The sequence below is a fragment of the Rhyacophila brunnea genome, unplaced genomic scaffold (assembly GCF_057557595.1).
Source record: "Rhyacophila brunnea isolate RB1 unplaced genomic scaffold, BYU_Rbru_1.0 scaffold_1, whole genome shotgun sequence".
Taxonomy (NCBI): Eukaryota; Metazoa; Arthropoda; class Insecta; order Trichoptera; family Rhyacophilidae; genus Rhyacophila; species Rhyacophila brunnea.
Window position 1 is genome coordinate 45,434,281 of NW_028232751.1, and position 21,945 is coordinate 45,456,225.

General features: G+C 32.6%; 1 protein-coding gene across 2 annotated transcripts in view; it reads left to right on the forward strand.

Annotated features, from left to right (window-relative positions):
• Vps13B (vacuolar protein sorting 13B) overlaps nucleotides 1–21,945 on the forward strand; it is a 150,800-nt gene that overhangs the window by 93,706 nt on the left and 35,149 nt on the right. Inside the window, exons 54-61 of one of the 2 annotated variants that reach the window (XM_085944956.1) lie at nucleotides 3,560–3,666; nucleotides 4,801–4,889; nucleotides 6,374–6,498; nucleotides 6,728–6,852; nucleotides 10,482–10,601; nucleotides 10,734–10,833; nucleotides 18,544–18,717; nucleotides 21,412–21,567. In XM_085944956.1, coding sequence (XP_085801082.1) covers nucleotides 3,560–3,666; nucleotides 4,801–4,889; nucleotides 6,374–6,498; nucleotides 6,728–6,852; nucleotides 10,482–10,601; nucleotides 10,734–10,833; nucleotides 18,544–18,717; nucleotides 21,412–21,567 — 996 coding nt within the window. The remainder of the gene's footprint in view (nucleotides 1–3,559; nucleotides 3,667–4,800; nucleotides 4,890–6,373; nucleotides 6,499–6,727; nucleotides 6,853–10,481; nucleotides 10,602–10,733; nucleotides 10,834–18,543; nucleotides 18,718–21,411; nucleotides 21,568–21,945) is intronic. The other variant, XM_085944964.1, reaches the window with a different exon arrangement.

Genomic DNA, 21,945 nt, shown 5'->3' on the forward strand with positions numbered 1-21,945 from the left:
TTTTTTGCGTGAGGTTTTAAAATTTTATAAACATTAAATTGCATGCAAAGATAATATGTAATATAGTTGAAAAGTCAATATTCCATGATTTATATTTTATATTATGTTGTATTATACCCGTGTGTTTTTTTTTTATACTTACGTTTATTTATACGTTTTATATATTCCTTCATAGTAATTCGTAATTTATTGGTAAAACTCGCAATCGTCCTAACTAAAATATAATAATATATTATATTTTTTCATTCCGTGTGGACGCATCTTTACAAATATTTACGACTTTCAATAATGAGCTCGATTTATGACTTTCAAACAATTGGGGTGACACATGATGACATGACCATGAGTAATAAAAATAAATGACATAATCCAGAATACAAGTTCAAGTACATATTTAGAAATATTTCGACGACACATTATTTATTGTTTTCGGTTCGGTTTTTTGGTTGTCTTTTATTCCCGCAAACATGGTGTTGTAAAGATCGCGGTGAATATTCAACTTTACAAGGTAAATCACTCGGCGCACACTCGAACTCGAATGAAAATATTTTGTATGCCTAGTGCGCAGGCGCTGTAAAATACCGCGTAGATTTGAACTGATGCAATCGTACCGGCGAATCTCAATAGATCGAGAGGGTTCGAAAGATCGATGATTATGAAATTAAAACAACATATTTTTGACAAAGTTATATAGGTGGAAGTAGGCGGATGGATCGGGCTATTTTTTAATAAAATTCTCAATGCCGCATGAAAAATATTTCTTGCGTTATCCACAGGTCAAGGTTTGCCTATCTGACTGCTATACGGTCGCCCATGTGTTACGTACTAGCTGTATCCTACTGGAATACGGTCGCCGGGAAAGGGTTAAATATCTTCAATTATTTTATCGTATTTTCTACTTACGTAAATTATTGGAACGCGGGATAATTTATTTTGTTTTCTTATTTTTGTTTTTTTACGCCAAAGAAGTATAACTTCTAACGCGCATACATAAGTACACACACCGATTTTTTTTATTTAACGAATAATCCACAAGATTTGAGAAGGTAACATTCTTTTATTGAACATTTATGTATGTACATACTTTGAAAACATCAAAAATTAACACATTTTTATGAACTCTCTAAGATATAAAAACTACTGGTTAATTTAGTAATATTTGAATCGGATGCACATGCTCAATAATTGGTATAGCACATTAGCACGAATCCAGTGGATGGCGAATTTGAGTCCCACTGCATGTCGGATTTTTTGCAATGATTTTTTCCAATTAGTGTTTTTAATTATGTATGTATGAGGGGAGTTCAATAAGTTCGCGGAATGGGACAGAAAGGAAAGAATGTATATATGTTTTATATTTTTCTTTTTTAATATAGTCTCCTCGGACATGAATCCACTTCTTAAATCTATCGATTAATTTTTCTAAACCTTCATAAAAATAATTTTCCGATTTACCTTAAAAATGCTCGTTTACGGCTACCTGTAGGGACTACATCGCCATCAAAATGTTTTCCACGTAAGTCTTTGTTCAAATTAGAAAACAGGTAATAATCACTAGGTGCTAGATTTGAGCCTTGTGAACAGATGCGTTGTAATGAATTAAGAACACGCCTTTTGTTTTTTTACCCCTCCTTTTTACATTAATAGATTCTTTTAAGCGACTTAAAACAATAAAGTAGTACTGTCCTTTGATGTTCGTGCATTTTTGATTATAATCTATTATTAGGATTCCTTGTGAATCCCGAAACACTGTTGCCATCACCTTCCCAGCCGATGGTACGACCTTGAACTTCTTGGAGGCTGAACCACCCTTTTTATGCCACTGCATGGACTCCTTTTAACTCAGGGTCATAATGATGAACTCACGTTTCATGTCCCGTAAAAAATCTGTTGATTAGTTCTTCTTGATTGACGCCAAACAGCTTTAAAAACTTTAGTAACTTTTTTGATGTAGATAAGCATTCGCGGCACCCATCTTGCGCTTACCTTTGACATCCCAAGATTTTCGTGTATAATTTTGGAAATTTTTGTTTTGGATAAATTGAACCTTTTTGCGATTTCGATTAGTTTTAGCAGACCATTTTCCATAAGGGTATCTTATCATTTTGCGTGTAGTGACGTCTTTTGGCCTTCCACAACGGTCAGAATCTACTAATGACTCTCTACTTTGTTTAAATAAACGTGACCATTTGTAAATCATTGTTTTACCACAACAAAGAGTGCCATAAACCAATTTTATTTCATTTTGGATGATTTCCACACTTTTTCCCTGTTTTGTGAGGAATTTAATAACTACACGGAGCTCAATATTTGACATTTTTTAAATTATAATAGACTTGCATTTCGAGGATATACTGACAGAACGCATTATTTCAGTTTTTGCTGTTTTTCTGTTTTAAATGCGAAAATATATATACAATTTTACAACTCTATCTCCTGGTAAAACACACAAAGGCATAGGATATAATGGTGAGAAAATAGAAACATTATTAAATCATATTGTTATTTTTTTATTCTGATAGAAAGCATGATAATGACCTAATGCGTTCTGCGTATACAAAATACAGGACTTGTAACATGTTGTATATTGTGTTTGCCATAAAGGTTAATCTTTACAATGTAGAAAAAAAAATTTTAAATCATAAAAAAGTCTACGTGGGAGAACGCTTCGAATTCGCTTTTGCCATTATCTCAGAACTTGTTTTAATGAGTTAATGCTTTCTGTCAGTATGCCCTCGGTTTGTTCTTTTGAAAATTGGAAGCGATTAAATAGAACAATCAACTAGAAATTGCCTTTTTTTACTTGAGTATACCTAAAAAGGATTACCTAATATAAAAATAATTTTAACCTAAAAACTTGCTATTTTCACCACCATTCCGCGAACTTATGGAACTCCCCTCGTATTTTATTCATTCGTGTATGAGATAAAATTACCCTGAATATCAATCGAAATTCAAACAATTTTTAATAAAACTATCCCAAAATCTGTACATAATACACCAAACTATTCTGACAGATGTCACTTGCGTTTCTTAACTCCAGCTTTAATCAATGTGTTGCTACTTTGTCACTCACCAGTGTTGCCATCTTTTCAAAGTTTTTTTTTCCAAGTTCTTCAAATCTTCTTATATTGCGAAATTATAGTACTTTGCACCAATTTGTCGAACGGAAATATCGAAATTTTAGTACTTTTTACATATTTTTTCCGATATTCAAAATTATAGTATTTTGGGCGTACTATATCTGTTTTATATCGTACATAGTACGCGGACCAAAATTATAGTACAAATACTATTATTATAGTACAGTTGGTAACGCTGTCACTCACTGTGTTGTAAAATTTGGTAGGTAACCTTCATTCATAGAGATATTTATTATTAGTATTGTTTGCGGAAATCATACAATAATAATTTGGCGGTAACATGTCATATTTACATGACCAAATGTCAATATGCAAAGTATTGCTCTTAGATATAGGCTATACTGGAATTATGTACCAAACTGTGTATGGCCGCATTGTATTTATTTTTAAATGTTATTTTTAATGTCCATTGACAGATTTTGGAAAACAGGGATTCCAACGATTTTGGGAAAAGATATCACATTGAAAAAGATATGAGATCACCTTCACTGTTTGTTGATGTACTACCAGATATGATGTTCAGGTAAATTCCTTTAATTACTTAAATATCCCTGTTACCAGTTAGCAAACATTTCATCCGACACTGACACCGACTCTAAATTCTGACATAGAAGTTAGGTTGGGTAGGCAGCTAACAATTCTGCCCCATAAAACAATAATCATTGTCAGAGATAGCCTGCATGGTCAGAGTAATGGTGATCTCTGCTTGACCAGATTATGGCTCACCCCATGTCTATTATTATATTAATTTTGAAGTTGTGTTCATTTAAAAAATACTTCTCTTATGATTATAGTTTGTCTCCTCAATACTACAGCTAAGTAACTGTTTTTTGAGAATAATACTGTATCTGACACATCAATTATTCCTTCTCTACATAATGCAATCACCAGATAACTCATAACCCAATGGGAACCATTGATATAAAGTTTTAAAAAGAGATTAATTGGAACTGTCTCTTAAAGTACCTATAGCTAACTTGACAATATTACCACTTATTCTTGAGATATTTATAGCTCAACCAAATATCAAAGCGTTTCTGTGTATCCAATATTATTATGTACCTACCTATTATGAATACATAATATGTATTTTTTTGCTGTTTTTATGATCATTAATATTATATAAATGTACAGCTAAGTAAGTCTCAGCTGAGAGTTCGTAGCTGAACCGGTTCTAAGCCTTCAGCGAGTTTTCTCACTCTATGAGGCCGTCATTGACAAGTCGCACATACAAATTTCGCGAGTTATCTCGGCCAACTTTAAACTCAAATTCAACTCAAAAAAAACACTGTCGATTGATTTGCATAATCTAAAAAATTAAACACACAATTATATCTGTTTGAATAATTATGAAATACTAAACCACAGATTATCGATATTACAGCGATTTTAGTAAGAAGTTATCTCTACAGTCAATGTATGTCATTAAAAATCTGCGGCTAGTAGAACATATTTTGAAATATGGACATATTGAATTATAACTTTAATCTTTTTCTACGCAATTTCTGTTATATTAATTTTGTTTAGAAAAAATTTTTCTTTATATAAACTAATTCTGAAATTGCGATCTAGAAATCGAGTGGGATTGCAACCCCCAGTGCAAATATAATGCGTGTACATACATTCAATATTTAATTCATATTTTTTATATGTTTAGAATTTGCATAAACAAATCGAACACTGGATGGTCTGGTCGTATCCCGATAAAGGAATGTAAATCAGCTCAGTTGGCATGGATGGTTAAAGGTAATAAACAAAAAATATTTTTCTTTATTCTATCATCATCATAACTGGCCCAATAACCCAGGGCGACCCCTAGCCTCCCCCAAGAACTTCCTCCATCTTCCCTAATCTGGGCCAGTATCCCCCAGGTGTCTAGTATCTTTCTTGAAACCATCGGAGTCTAGCCCTGCCAATTGACCCTCAGAATTCCTGTCGGCAATTTAGCACTGTCCATTCTTGCTACATTGCCCGCTAAGTTTTACGAATGTGGAGATTCTTCTTGGAAGAGGTTGTGGATCTTCAGGTTATGCCTAACACACTATTCTTCTCCTACTATAGGCCCCGTATATCCTGCATAGCATCTTCCTCTCGAATATATCGAGCGCCAACACCAAAAATATTGACTGTAGGTCAGTAGTTATCGGATCATCGTCTTGTACATCTGAATTTTTGTATGACGGAAGAAGATGCAAGACTTAACTGATTTTGTACAAAGTAGCACCCATTTTCTGCTATGACTCCATTTTATTTCTTTCTGTTACAAAAATTTATTCATTATAGTTAACTTAATTGAAATTTAATTAAAATGTTGACGTGTGAAATACGGTAATGTTACTTGGCGATATCATTGGTGTGATTGTTATATTATGCAGTGAAATAACGTCAAAGTGTCTGTTTCTGAAGACGTGGGTGTGGTTTCGAAGTCCGCGTCTGGCAATTCTCGTGTTATCAGTTTGTGTTTAATCCAATACATGGATCCAATGATGTAGGCGAAAAGTCAACAATTATTCCTTATTCCTGGCACATTCAAGTACATTCATTTTTGGGGCAATAAGAATACATATCGACTGCTTAATCTACAAACCGGCTAACTCCATTTGGGCAAATTGTTCAGGAAGCAGAAAAAACTTAAGAATTTAACTATCGAGCAGAATTTAATAATTTCAAAAATACAAATAAGCTGCACTATAAATTAATACACTATTTTAGCTTCCCTTTTATAAATATAAAAAAAAATTATATAAAGAATGGAGTTCATTTACGATATTCGAAATTTGGTAAATGTAGTGGGCTGTTTTGTGTGAAGAACGATAACGCATCTATTTATAGGCTTACGAGTTTGAAATTTTGTGTGAGCATAGAAAACATGCTTTATATCAAAATGTCAAAAATAATCAAAATCTCATTTTGGTTAAAAGTGCAGTTGGCTGGTTTACAGATTAAGCCGTCGATATGATACTTATTTCTGTGATTAATAATTTAAGAAATATTTGACTTCTACCTATTTCAATTCAATAAATTCTACTACCTGAAGCTTGACATACGTAATATCGATTTCTACCTGCTGGATTGAATTTGACTGCTTACGTTGTTGACAGGTCTTTAAATTAGATAACAAATACAGTCTCTTATAATGCTATCATACATCTGTCATATTTTTCTTTCTTTTTTTTTGAAGTTCAAAATATTATTCAGTGTGTAGAACTTTATTTTATATCTTCCAACAGTTCCCACCGACACAAAATTTGTCTCTGTTTGGTGCCGTGTAGTATTGGATAATAAATATGGAAGGACCCTCATCATCATCAGTCCATTATACCATATCAGGTCTCACCTGCCAGTTAATACTCAAGTAAGATAAAACATTTTAATATTTTCCCATCTTTTACTATGACAAAGTATTGGTTATTTACTTATTATAGCATTGACAGGGGCTCCCAATCTTATTTTCACCAGGAGCATGTCTATAGCCAAAAATAGAATGGCAGGTACTTTTTTTTCCAATGGACTTTGACAAATAAATATTAGTTCTATTTGCTTTAATCTTTATATGCATGACTGAGTTGTGTATTACATTTCAGATAGAAGTTCAGACTGCGGAGTTTGATTGTGTCACGCAGTATTTTGTGCCGGGAAAGGGATCTTCTCAAGTCTTGGACTGCCCTGGAACTTCAAAGACTCATCACAAACTTACCTTTGCCAATGCGTAAGTAATTCTTATGTCACATCTACCGCAAATTCTATTTTGCCAAAGTTATGCAACTGGAGTCCTATTACTGGTGATGGTTTTAAAGAAACGGTACATGGCTTCTCTGTTACATAAAGTCGCACATGAAAAATGAAAGATTTTCATTCGAAGAAATACCTTTTTCTATGCAGAGCTTTATGTACAAAAGTGAAGCTGAAAACGGGGTTTCTAAGAATGACTAACGATTAAATTAGTTGTTGATCATTTTGCATTGCAGATTAACTTGTGGCAGGCTAACCTATGATATGCTTTGAAATTTATTTGCCAAAGGCTCATTGAGATAAAAATTCAGTGCACAGATGTTGTATATTCAGTTTTTATATGTTTTTAAAGAATCAACTTTGAAGATTCATATCAAGATAAAATAGGCATATTATATATTTGAATAAGGGAATATCTTCTCAAATATCCCATTTGAACATTCAATATTTAGATGGGTGTTTTGTGTATAGTACGAGGTGGGTTACATAAGTTCGCTGAATGGGACAGAAAGAAAAAATTATAATATGTATGTTTTATATTTTTATTTTTCAATATAATCTCTTCGGACATGAATGCATTTCTTAAATCTATCGATTAATTTTTCTAAACCTTCATAAAAATAATTATCCGGTTTGCCTTCAAAATGCTCGTCTACGGCTATCTGTAGGGACTCATCATCATCAAAATGTTTTCCACGTAAGTCTTTCTTCAAATTTCGAAAAAAGTAATAATTACTAAGTGCCAGATCAGGACTTTAACGGCCCACGTGCTCGTCGTAGGTCAAAATTGAGTTTTTATTGTATTTTCAAACCATGGTCCTGGACACTCCTTAAACGTTGTAGATAATCTATTTATATAATTTTGAAGCCTTATTATCCTTTATAGTTATTTTAAACATTTGATGACTGTATAAAGTATTTTTGTTACATAAAATAGTATTCTTTTAAACCTCTCGCTCTAATGTTTTAGAATATAGTCATATTTCGGTACATAACTGTGCAGTGGTGTTAAGATTTTTTACGTTTATTAATTTTTAAACGCATTTATAAAACCATTAGTATGATTTATTACGAGATAATTTTTGTAAAATATTCACGATAAAAAATTATATTGATAATCTCTGTGATCCCAAATTTGACAAGAATTAGGCATTTTATTATTCAAAAAATCGGCAAGATTAACACATTTGAAGATGATTCTAAAGATACTTATTATAAGCTATGTCTTTGACCATTCAAGTGTGATAAACATCTTATGAATAATGATTGCTTTATAATAATTATTGACCTATGAATAAGGTAGTGTTTTTTTAAAATACGCCATTTCTTTTGTCATTCCCTAGTGGTTAAGCTACAACATACGGCCGTAGCCATAAATTGACAAACTATAATTAAAAGTAGGAAGTAAAATTATGTTAACGCGCGTGTTTGAACATGTACCTAACCGATTTTTTTTTATTTTTTTTTTAAACGGTACATGTTCAAACACGCGCGTAAATTATATTTTACTCCCTACTTCAATTATAGTTTGTCAATTTATGGCTACGGCCGTATGTTGTAGCTTAACCACTGGGGAATAACAAAAGAAATGGCGTATTTCAAAAAAACACTACCTTATTCTTAGGTCAATAATTATTATAAAGCAATCATTATTCATAAAATGTTTATCACACTTGAATGGTCAAAGACATAGCTTATAATAAGTATCTTTAGAATCATCTTCAAATGTGTTAATCTTGCCGATTTTTTGAATAATAAAATGCCTAATTCTTGTCAAATTTGGGATCACAGAGATTATCAATATAATTTTTTATCGTGAATATTTTACAAAAATTATCTCGTAATAAATCATACTAATGGTTTTATAAATGCGTTTAAAAATTAATAAATGTAAAAAATCTTAACACCACTGCACAGTTATGTACCGAAATATGACTATATTCTAAAACATTAGAGCGAGAGGTTTAAAAGAATACTATTTTATGTAACAAAAATACTTTATACAGTCATCAAATGTTTAAAATAACTATAAAGGATAATAAGGCTTCAAAATTATATAAATAGATTATCTACAACGTTTAAGGAGTGTCGAGGATCATGGTTTGAAAATACAATAAAAACTCAATTTTGACCTTCGACCAGCATGTCCCCCCTTAAGGTGGATGAGGCAATTCCTGGAAGTCACATTTTTTCATAGCAGCCATTGCAATTTGAGCCTTTTGAATAGATGCGTTGTCATGAAGTAAGATCACCCCTTTTGTTTTTTTACCCCTCCTTTTTACTTTAATAGATTCTATTAAGCGACTTCGAATAATAGCGTTGTACTGTCCCGTGATGTTGGTGCCTTTCTGTTTATAATCTATTTTTAGGATTCCTTGTGCATCCCAAAATACTGTTGCCATCACCTTCCCAGCCGATGGTACGATCTAAAACTTCTTCGGGGCTGAACCACCATTTTTATGCCACTGTATGGAATCCTGTTTTAACTCAGGGTTATAAAGTGTAAAAACTGTGTAGAACATTTCACACAGTAACTTTTTTGATGCGGCATAACCATTCGTGGCATCCATCTTGCGCTTATCTTTGACACCCCATGGTTTTTGTGGATAATTGCGAAAATTGTTGTTTTGGATAGATTGAACCTTTCCGCAATTTCGATTAGTTTTAGCTGACCATTTTCCATAAGGGTATCTTCGATTTTTAATACCATTTTACGTGTAGTGACGTCACTTGGCCTTTCACAACAGTCATCATCTTTTAATAACCCTCTACCTTTTTTAAATATACGTGACCATTTGTAAATCATAGTTTTACCACAACAAAGAGTGCCATAAACCAATTTCATTTCATTTTGGATGGTTTCCTCACTTTTTTCTTGTTTTGTGAGGAATTTAATTACTGGACAGAGCTCAATAATTGACATTTTTTAAATTATCATTGACTTGCATTTGTTCTTTTGAATATTGGAAGCGATTTAATAGAACAATCAACTTGATACCTAAACAAGTATACCTACTAAGGATTACCTAACAATAAAATTTTAACCCCAATACTTGTTGCTTTCACCACCATTCCGTGAACTTATGGAACTCCCCTCGTAACTCAATTTTGTAAAAATTGGATATACAGTATCTGTGCCCATGATGGCCGCGCGACTTAAGCGTCGGCCTATAGTGTCATGGGTCCCAGGTTCGAATCCTGGGTCTGACAAATACACATATTTTGTTTTCAATTTGTGTATGAGTCAGAGTATGGACCTAATAGGTAGAGCAAGTGGCTGACATCCATTTCTCGTAATTCTGTTAATACAAAAATCCACTCCGTGGAGGCCCATATGATCCTATTAGGATCGGACATGGTCGGGAGGTATCTGCATTAATCAACCCACCGATTAATCAAGGGGTGATAGCTATTAGGATGGCAAAAATTTAGATTTATTGATATGATATCTCCTCTCAGTTTCCACAGTAATGAAAATATTCAGTCTGACTCTAGGTTTTAGGATCACAGCTGACATATAAACAGCATCATCTTTATATATTATACTTTGTGGTGGCACTTCCCTGTTCATATTTGTAAGCACAAATATTATCTCCCCGTTTGCAGGAATGCTGAAAGGATCCAAGAGGAAGAAATGCCACTGCACTGTGGCCTCGTTAATCTAACAGCAACTCCTGAAAAAGAAAATTGCAGTATCGAATCAATCTTAAAAGACATGGCCATGAGGTATTTTGATTAGATTTATTTTAACAATAATTATGTTATTAGAAGAGTCCATTGACAATATCGAAAATAGTAACAATAGTTGTTACTGGGCACTAAAATAAAATGATATTATAATTTTATTTCTTCTGTAAGTAGCAAACTGACTGGTGGAGCAAATGATTGGCCTTACATATCCAGTGATGACGACATTCAGTGGGTCCCGAGTGATCACCAATTGGCCACTGAAACAACGGTGAGTGGTATCTTTCTTTCCTAAAGCGATATACACTTGCGGCTCTACCTTCAATGTTCATAGAGACCACCCCCATATCGTTAACATGTCAAAAATACCCGTCCGATATTTTTATCATTGACATAATACAGTAAAACCTCGTTAGTAAGAACACTGATTCGAAATTTTCGCGAAAAAAAAGTCCCTTGAACATTATTTTCATATGAAACCATACCTCTAATTAGAATTTCGTAATTCGAAATGATTTCAGAGTCCTGGCATATAAAAATATTCAATAAATCGTAATAAAGTACATTTCATGAGCCAGTCATTGAAAATTGTGACAGCCTTTTCTTAAAACATCAAAAATTACTTAGTTTATGAAGTAATAAAAATAATCGTGACATTTTATGACCCATTCACACACAGTGGTATGTCATCAGAAGCACAACTGCTCAAAACTCCACTCAAAAGATAAACAATAACTCACATGTTTCAGGGCCGTAGGTATTTAATTGTTGATTGTTTATTGGATTTTCACATAGTTTTACTAGAGAACCAATGCTGACAAATTGGAAAAATAAAAAATATTACATATTTTTCCATAATTCTAGCTAATTGGTAGGTACATCTATGATCGAAACAAAATTAATGAAAGTAAAAAAAAAATATTTTTTTTTTAAATTTTAATGTTTCCCCCCCATACATTTCAAATTTCTTAATTCGATTTTTTTTTCAATTTTCGCTGCCGTGGAATTCGTATTAACGAGGTTCTACTGTATACCTACTTAATTACATGATTAAATTAACTTATTTATTTTATCCATCTGAACACCTTGCAGTTTTATAGAGATATTTATTATTATTATATGTACAAATAAATAAAGCAATTATTGTAAATTATGTTAAAACATATTGATGATTACACGGTATTAAAGTAATTATTTAAATTAAATAAATTCTTTAGACAAATTTAAAAATAATGAATACAGTACTCTCTCAGTAATCCACCATCACAAAAACCAGTGTCCAATTAGTGAAAGCGGCGGATTATAGTGCATACATACAAAATATGGTAGAAATTAAAACGGGTATTTTGCAAAAATAATTTTTATTGAGAAATTTGTACTAGCAACTTACCGTTTTATTTATCATCGAAATCAAGTATGTATTAAATTATACATATTTATAAACTAAGTTTTTTTTTGTAACTACTAACTAAGTAAATCACTTGACACAACCAGTTGTTCAATGAGACACATATTCTTGAATGGTCTAAGATTCCTAGGTTTCCCTATGACCAAAAGCTTCAGCTTGTGTGTCCCGGTTGCATTGGAGTACGGCATAATTGGTCCTTAAGCACTTTCCTCCCTGGTGCATTACTTTCTTCGCGATGAACTTACGTTTTAGGAGGGAGAAGTTTCCAAAATAAGCCCCTCATCTTCGGCGTCTACCTATTACATCGCGGACTACTGAATTTGATATACGAATACCGGCGAATTATAGAGCTTGATTTTGTGCTTTCAACTAGTGAAAATAATAGCGGATTATGGTAGTTTTCGGATAAAAGAGCGACGGATTACTGAGAGTGAACTGTACATTGATATATATGCCCTTCGAGTTTTTCTACTTCTCACTTTTTGGTACAGTCTTTTTACACGTATCCGGAAATTTGTACGTAAACAGTTCAACGTAGAACACTTATTCGTGTGCCGCAGTACGTGAAACATGAGTTCGTGCAATATTTAATCAAATGACGAGTTCTTCGTTGAACATTTCACCGTGGAATACATTTCACCGTGGAATACGTATTCTACAACATGTGGCGCTAGTTTGCTCTTCCAATTAGATTCAATACGAATTTTATGAGATGTCTTTATTGGTTACAAATAATTTAATGTTGAAACTACATAAATAATATACCTATACGATGTGATTGTATTTATAATCTACTTACCTACCTATTTTTTAATGTGTGTTCCTTGTATTACGATGGTTTTATTACGTATTTTTAAGTGTTTTATTTAGACATTAATATTGTAAGTTACCGAAATAGCAATATTTTGTTAAATATTATAAATAAATAATATTATATTTATAATTTCCTGTGTAATATTAGTATTAGCTAGTATTAGTATATTAGTAAGTAATATTGCACTTTAATGGTATAAATTATCAACAGCTATTGGTGGTAATTGGTAAAATATTATATTAGGAGATTATCTTTATTATTGGAATATTATGGTTTCAAATGTTTTATTCAGATTCTCTTATTGTATTAATATGTATAATTATATTTGTATATAAAACCAGACCAATTGTTTCTTATACACACAAATTTTGTGTGTGGACAATGGACTAGTTGATTTTAAACCTTTAGTAAGTAGGCATTATTGAAAATACAAAGATGGCAATACCTACCTACTTTAACTTTTACTATAGATAAATGCTGTTATTTAATTCGTTTAGGATATTAATGATTTTTATAGATAAGTACGTAGTAGCGTAAAGACCCAATGGGTTGGGCGAATGGCTAACAAGTGACAACATTCTTTGTAAAAAGTTTATTTATTAATATAATTTCCATTCAATGGAGCCCAATGTATTGCGCTTTGGAGCAAAAATGTTAATTATTTAGCTGGCTCCAGTACAAGCGATTGTTTAATACCGTTCAGACTTGTTAATTGATAATTTTACAATAATGATGCACTATAGATTTTTTTGTTGTTTTTAATACAAGTAAATAATTTGGACAAGACTAAAAAATAAAGCAATTTTTGAAAATTTTTAAGAACTTTTCAACACTTAACTTAGTACATATTAGACAATTTTGACATAGGCACTTCTTTTACATAGATCCAGATTTATAATTCCTTGTGTAATATATAATAAGTATAGATAATTGATGATTTTTATTAGTAATATTATGTAGTGCCAGCTATTTATTGGTGGGAATTAGGAAAACATTATATTAGGTAGGTATATCTAAAAGTCATAGTAGTAGTAGTAGTATAGTCAACAACCATGTGATAAAGAATATGTTATTTTCAATATTTACATTATGTATCATAATATGCATTAAAGTTTCTAACATAAGCGAAACGCGCATTCAATATTGGCAATATTCGAAGACACTAAACGGGCTTAGTATTTCTTGCGTTGCTGGCTTCAAATTTTTGGTCGATGGTGACTGGCTTTCGCATATCTTATTACTCAGTTCTGTGGTATGACATATAGATATTTAAAATGCACTATTATGCAACTGTAAAAAAAATAACCTATAACGTAAGTGTATTAAGCAATACATATTATTATTTATAAATTATGTATGTGTGAATATTTAGTAAACAGAATACTGTAGGTACCTAGCTAAATAATTAACATTTTTGCTCCACAGCGAAACACATTGGGCTCCACTGAATGGAAATTATATTAATAAATAAACTTTTTGCGAAGAATGGTTGTCACTTGTTAGCCATTCGCCCAACCCATTGGGTACCCGCTGTATTAACACACAATGGTTTCAAATGTTTTTGAATAAAAAATATAGATATTATATGAAAAATGTTCTCCTAGGTATAAGTATAAAAAAAGAAATCAAATGTTCTCCTACACATAATTTTGCGTGCGGACAGTGGACTAATTGAATTAAAACTTATTGTAAGTAGGTATTATTGAAAATACAAAGATAGCAATACCTACTTTAATTTTAAAAATAAATGTTTTTACCGAGGTATAGGTAAGTATAGATAAATGCAGTTATTATTTAATTCATTTAGGATAATATTGATCTTTATATATAAAGTACGCAGTACCTACCAACATGTCCTAAATATAATTAAAAAATCAATAACTAAAATGTAGTGTTTCGAAATAAATCAATTACAAATCCGTTGTATTTTGGTGGTGGTATTTTGGAGACTGCATTTCATAAAAAATACAAAAGACGTATCCAGATGGTAATGATTTTGTATAGAAATTATGTCAGTTTATTGTGTAGGTTTCTTCTATTATTATTGTGTGCACAAAGAAACATTTGGCCTTTGTAATATACCTAATATCCGGAGTTAGGGTTTATAAATAAATATACCTACCTATATAGATAAATGGTGTTATTTAATTCATTTTGAATACTACAATACAAAACTACATATAAATAATATAGGTACCTATATGATATAATTGAATTTATAATATACTTACCTACCAATTAATTGTCTGCTGTGTGTCCCTTGTATGTATTACGATGGTTTTATTACGTACTTCTAAGTGTTATATTTTGACATGAATATTGTAGGTTAACCGAAATTAAAACTACAAACATGTTAATTATTTAGCTAGGAATTTACTGTATTCTGTTTACTAAGTATTCACACATACATGATTTATAAATAATAATATGTATTGTTTAATACACTTACGTTATAGGTTATTTTTTTTACAGTTGCATAATAATGCATTTTAAATATCTATATGTCATACCACAAAACTGAGTAATAAGATATGCGAAAGCCAGTCACCATCGACCAAGAATTTGAAGCCAGCAACGTAAGAAATACTAAGCCCGTTTAGTGTCTTCGAATATTGCTAAGTTAAGTGTTGAGAAGTTCTTAAAAATTTTCAAAAATTGCTTTATTTTTTAGTCTTGTCCAAATTATTTACTTGTATTAAAAACAACAAAAAAATCTATAGTGCATCATTATTGTAAAATTATCAATTAACAAGTCTGAACGGTATTAAACAATCGCTTGTACTGGAGCCAGCTAAATAATTAACATTTTTGCTCCAAAGCGCAATACATTGGGCTCCATTGAATGGAAATTATATTAATAAATAAACTTTTTACAAAGAATGTTGTCACTTGTTAGCCATTCGCCCAACCCATTGGGTCTTTACGCTACGACGTACTTATCTATAAAAATCATTAATATCCTAAATGAATTAAATAACAGCATTTATCTATAGTAAAAGTTAAAGTAGGTAGGTATTGCCATCTTTGTATTTTCAATAATGCCTACTTACTAAAGGTTTAAAATCAACTAGTCCATTGTCCACACACAAAATTTGTGTGTATAAGAAACAATTGGTCTGGTTTTATATACAAATATAATTATACATATTAATACAATAAGAGAATCTGAATAAAACATTTGAAACCATAATATTCCAATAATAAAGATAATCTCCTAATATAATATTTTACCAATTACCACCAATAGCTGTTGATAATTTATACCATTAAAGTGCAATATTACTTACTAATATACTAATACTAGCTAATACTAATATTACACAGGAAATTATAAATATAATATTATCTCTATATATATAAAAATCTCGTGTCACGATGTTTGTGGTCGAACTCCTCCGAAATGGCTCGACCGATTTTTATGAATTTTTTAATGTATATTTTTTAGGTATGAGAATAGGTCAACAAGTATATTTCATACCGCTAGGTGATTAGGGTATCTCTATCCAGAAAAATTTTCTTTAATTTTTTTGACAATTTTTTTTTTGTATTTTTTTTATTATTTGGCATAAAAAAATACCTATAACCCCAAATTTTAACCTTCCTACCCCTACCCTCCCATTTTTTAATCGTGATTTTATTATTTTTGTATGAACAAATTTAACCGTCATTCGTATTTCAAACAGAACGAAATTATTTATGTTGTTGAATGACAGATGGCGCTATGTCCGAGAAGAATTCAAGAGAAGCGTCGCGTCATTTTGACATTTCATTCGGCATATCACAACGCAGTGCGTGCAAAATTTTGTACGATTTATTTTAATTTATCTATTTTTATGTGCGTTAATACAGTGCACAATGCCAGCAAGACGCAAGAGGGGCCATTTGAGCCGTCGAACGAATAAAGCAACAAACATGCAAAATAGTAGAGCAGAAAGAACAGACGAACAAATCCAACAAGAGAACAAAAACGTGCGTGTAAGCATGTCGCAATTGCGTGCATCTCAATCATAAGAGGCACGAGCTGAACGAAATCAACAACGACAATTGGAACGGAGCCAAGCGCGCCGGTTTGTAGTTAACACACGCAGAGCAAATGACCGACAACGCCAACAAGTACATCGAACATTTACATCCGCTTCGTTCCTTCGTCTAGCATTCGAGTACGAGCCAGATATTGAATATTCCGCTCATCCGAATATGGACAAAGAATGTCCCCATTGTCATGCGCTCAAATTCAAACATGAGTCAGCCGGGATGTGTTGCGCATCAGGAAAAGTGCAACTACCAGAAATTGAGATACTCGACAGACATGAGTGCCATGACATTCATTCCGTCAGCATTCTTTATGAACCGTCTCGTACCACCAGAACCATTGAACAGCTTGCTCATTGGCACGGTTCCAGATTCAAACCTGTTCCTGAAGTCCATTCGCACATTCAATTCATGCTTCCAAATGACTTCGTCCGGAGCAACAGAAATAGTTCACAATACTGCGGTAAATGGTCAACAATTCCATTCTACGTTCAAAATCAAAGGTCAAGTATACCACAAAGTAGGCCCATTGCTGCTAATGCCAAACCAACCACATACATTTTTACAAATCTACTTCATGGGCGCGGCGGTGAGGACATCAATCATGTGGATGCACGTTGCGGCTACAATAGTCTCAATTCGCCTAATGCCAGGCGCATCGTCGGCGAACTGGACGCCCTGTTGAATGAGCACAATGAATTATTGAAATTCTTCAAAGCACACATGCACGAATTGCAAAGTGACAATCACGCTATTGTCATCAATCCTGATAAAACACCAGCTGGAGAGCACGTACGTTGATTCAATGGAACTGTTGTTGACGACATTGCTGGAATCATGGTTGGCGACCGCACATCGACGCGAGAAATCGTGATTCGAAGAAGAAACAATCATCTGGAGTTCATCGCTGACACACACCGTTCATACGACGCTCTCCAATATCCGCTAATTTTCTGGAAGGGACAAGACGGATATTGCATAAACATTAAACAACGAGATCCTGTCACAGGTAATTCATTCATTATGAACATCATTACTCATTTTGAATTGAGAAAATGAATGGTTGATGTTTTTTTGTTTTTATCGGCGGTCATCGTCTACAGTGCTCTATTCCTCTTTCTGTCATAGATCCCATCCCCACACACTTACGATACATTCGTTACTTTTTATTTAACAACCAAAATATTCACTAGAAATAATTTATATGGCAGAACAACGTTTGCCTGGTCAGCTAGTTTATTTATAATATTTAACAAAATATTGCTATTTCGGTAACTTACAATATTAATGTCTAAATAAAACACTTAAAAATACGTAATAAAACCATCGTAATACAAGGAACACACATTAAAAAATAGGTAGGTAAGTAGATTATAAATACAATCACATCGTATAGGTATATTATTTATGTAGTTTCAACATTAAATTATTTGAAACCAATAAAGACATCTCATAAAATTCGTATTGAATCTAATTGGAAGAGCAAACTAGCGCCACATGTTGTAGAATACGTATTCCACGGTGAAATGTTCAACGAAGAACTCGTCATTTGATTAAATGTTGCATGAACTCATGTTTCACGTACTGCGGCACACGAATAAGTGTCCCACGAAGAACTGCATACGTACAAATTTCATGTAACCCTTTTTACATGATTGATATTTCTCACAGTTGTACCGAACGTAGTGTGATTAAATGTAATTATTATTTGTTGCGTTACTTTTCAGATTCGGTACCTACACCCTGTTACCTCGGTTGCCACAATAACAGTTGACATGGCTCCTTGGGCCATTCTGGGTAATTGTGTAGGATCACCTATCAGTCTGCACGGGCCGAGTGGGCAACGACTGAGTATCTTGCAGCATCAAACTGTCATGACTCCGCCATCTACAATGGAGAAGGTAAATATGGACACAAACTTCCGTGTTCACTCAACAAGCACGTTTATTACGCTAAGGAAAAATTGTACGTTTATTAAGACCTGTACATTACAAATCTTTACAAGCGATGTTATCAACTACTTTTGTTTAATTATTTGAACTAGCGATTCTTAAAGTGGGCACTACGTCATTACTATCAATTTTTGTGTTTTTCATGGGTCAAACAACCTACTTATCAATGGAGGTAGGCTGTTAAGATCCGACATAAATAGTGCACACTAAACTTTGTCAGGCTCCACTCTGTGGAGGCCCATATAATATGATCTTCTTAGGATTGTACATGGTTCACAAACACTTTCATACGTATTTGTTTTCATTGAACTAAGACAACAATGTGTAGATAGTGTTATTAGTTTTTAAAATTCAATTATACCCTGCCTAATCCAAGCCATACTAGATAATAGTCAAAAAACTTTAATGCATATTATGACACAAACGTAACTATTGAACATAACATTCGACTGTAAAAATGGAAAAGGACATAATTCACAGAAATCAAATTATACAGGAGGCACAAAAACATTTTTGTTATGGTTTTCTGTCAAAGTTAAAATATAAAATAGACATAACCGTGAAGTACATCATAATTAATAATTTGGTTTTTATATCCTCAATCTGATATTAATTATTGAGTTAATTAAGAGGACGTTCTACAGAATTGGCCTTGAGAATTGAAAATATGATTTTTTAACATGTGGTCCATAATATCTGGTCTACTAGTTAATATAAAAAGGTCGTGTGAAAGTTGTTTGTGTCAATAAATTTGCTCTATGACTGATCAGACTCATATTTCACATTTATTTCATCAGGGCTGTCGAAGACATAAATCATAAATAATTATAATTTTTAATTTTTATTTATAATATGTATTATTTAAGTTTTGTGCATCTAATGCCGGGTCCACACTGGCAACAAGTTAAGTTGCTGGCAACCTCGTTAGATTTTACGATAATTATGATGATTATCGTAAAATTTCTTAAACAATTATGGTAAGTATCGTAAAATTTAATGAGGTTGCCAGCAACTTGTTGCCAGTGTGGAAATGGCTTAATATCCACTGTGGTTCACGTAGTGGCATGGACCTGGGGTTAACTAATTCAGGAAGTCAACACCCATGATAGAATTTTTTCCAGTTTTGGTTGCATTATACCTATTCCAAAACTCTTCTTTAAAATTCGTTTCCGATTTTATAAATGGAAATTTCTCGGTGTACATAGTAAACAAACCTACGAATAAAAAAAGACAAGAAGGAACATACTGATTCATCGCAGTAAAATCTGGCAATCAAATTCGCCATTTTGAAAAGCGACGATTTTGCGTAAACAAATATCACGTGGTCTGTACGTGTGCGGCAAACTTCGAATGTGTTTGTAATTTTGTGTATTTTATGTTTGTGTATCACGCATTGTCGGCCATATTTGCCGGCCTTTCTGATTGCCGTGATTTGTACACATCTTCCTTCCTGTCTTTTTTTATTCGTAGAGACAAACAGTATTTTTTATTAGTTATATGAAGTTGGCATTGAATTTGTTATAAAATAATACACAATTAAAAGATTTTGAAATAGAAAAAAACACATTTCCAAGCTTTCAGCCGTGCTCACTCATGCATGTCATTCGTCATTTAGATAAGTATATACACATTTTGATGTTATCTTTGCAAAGTGCGAATGTAATGTTTTCAAATAATTGATATGGATTAATTATACCATCGTATTATTTTCTCGAAATCATAAACATACTATAATAGTATTTGAGTATCAACCTATGTTCAATTTGAATTGGGTTATAATACTAATATACCCGTATATATATCAATAGTATGTTTGCTACAAAATCCACCCAAGTTATCAGTACGTACTTGCACAGGTTTGATTAAAAACTATGATGAAATTAACATTTTAAAAATATGAATGCTTAATATTATTTTGACAGCCCTGTTTTCTGATCGGCTTAATAATAATGCTCCGCGCGGCAGACAATATCAGTAATAATAATAATGTTTCTTGAAATAAAATCTCCGATGATTAGTGATTTTTGCGAAAAGATCGATTTAAATTAACGTAGTTACGACGCCGAGGTCCTTTTCATACTGAATTATATTTGAATGTCGAGCTCTTCAGCGGCCCGGCCCCTTAAAGAAAAATGGTTAATGGAAATGAATAAAAATGGAAAAAAAAGAAAAACGTCGTTTTTCCCACTTCACTTCCTTCTTCTTTCTTTGAAATTGCCAGCTAAATTTAGATAATAAATAAGCATTTGCAGCTTACATCCTTTGGATACAACGAGTAGTACGTTGTGTACAATATTATTATCCAATAAAACCTATTTTGAAAAAACTGAGGGTTTCATCCTTTTTCCTTTCTACAGTCAATATTCTTTAACATGTGTTCAAGTTGATGGCCGCCCGGCTTAAACGTCGGCCTATAGCGTCGTGAGTCCCAGATTCGAATCCTGGGTCTGGCAAGTACACATTTTGTTTTACAATTTGTGTATGAGTCATAGTATGGACCTAATAGGTTGAGCTAGTGGCTGACATACATTTCTCGTAAAAAAAAAAACAAAATCCGTTAATACAAACCTCACTCAAAATGTAACCCACTTTCCATTATTTTTGTGTTCTCTGTATATAATATTAAATATTTTTTTTCTTCAGGAACCATTCTTTTTTGGAATCCACTCGGGAACAGATTATTTCTTGTCTGGTCCGTTGTCAATTACCAGCGACGAACTAGGGCATTACGAATCAATACCCGAAGGACACGTTCAGATCAATAAATGTACAACAATTCCAGTCAATTGTAGAAACAGTGTAAGCATTTTACGTATTCTATTTGAAAATAATACAACCCATAATCAAGTCACATTCCATGATCTCTAAAGAACAAAATAAGCATGATGGTAGTGGGGAATAGTGTGTCCGGAAACTTGTACGTATGCAGTTCGCTGTATCACACTTCACCGTGAAATGTTGTATCGGAAATATATGGCCGTATATTAAAGACCGTCCAACCTCTTTGGGTCGTATAGTACTGACATACAATTTATGTCTAAACAAAACACGGTTCTTTTCGGTTTACATTTTACAGGAAGCCAACAGCAAACAAATTTTGAAAATGGCAGATATACCGGATTATTTGTTAGGTTACGTTTGGTTTTCATTCTTGAATTCATGAATTTTGCCAAAATC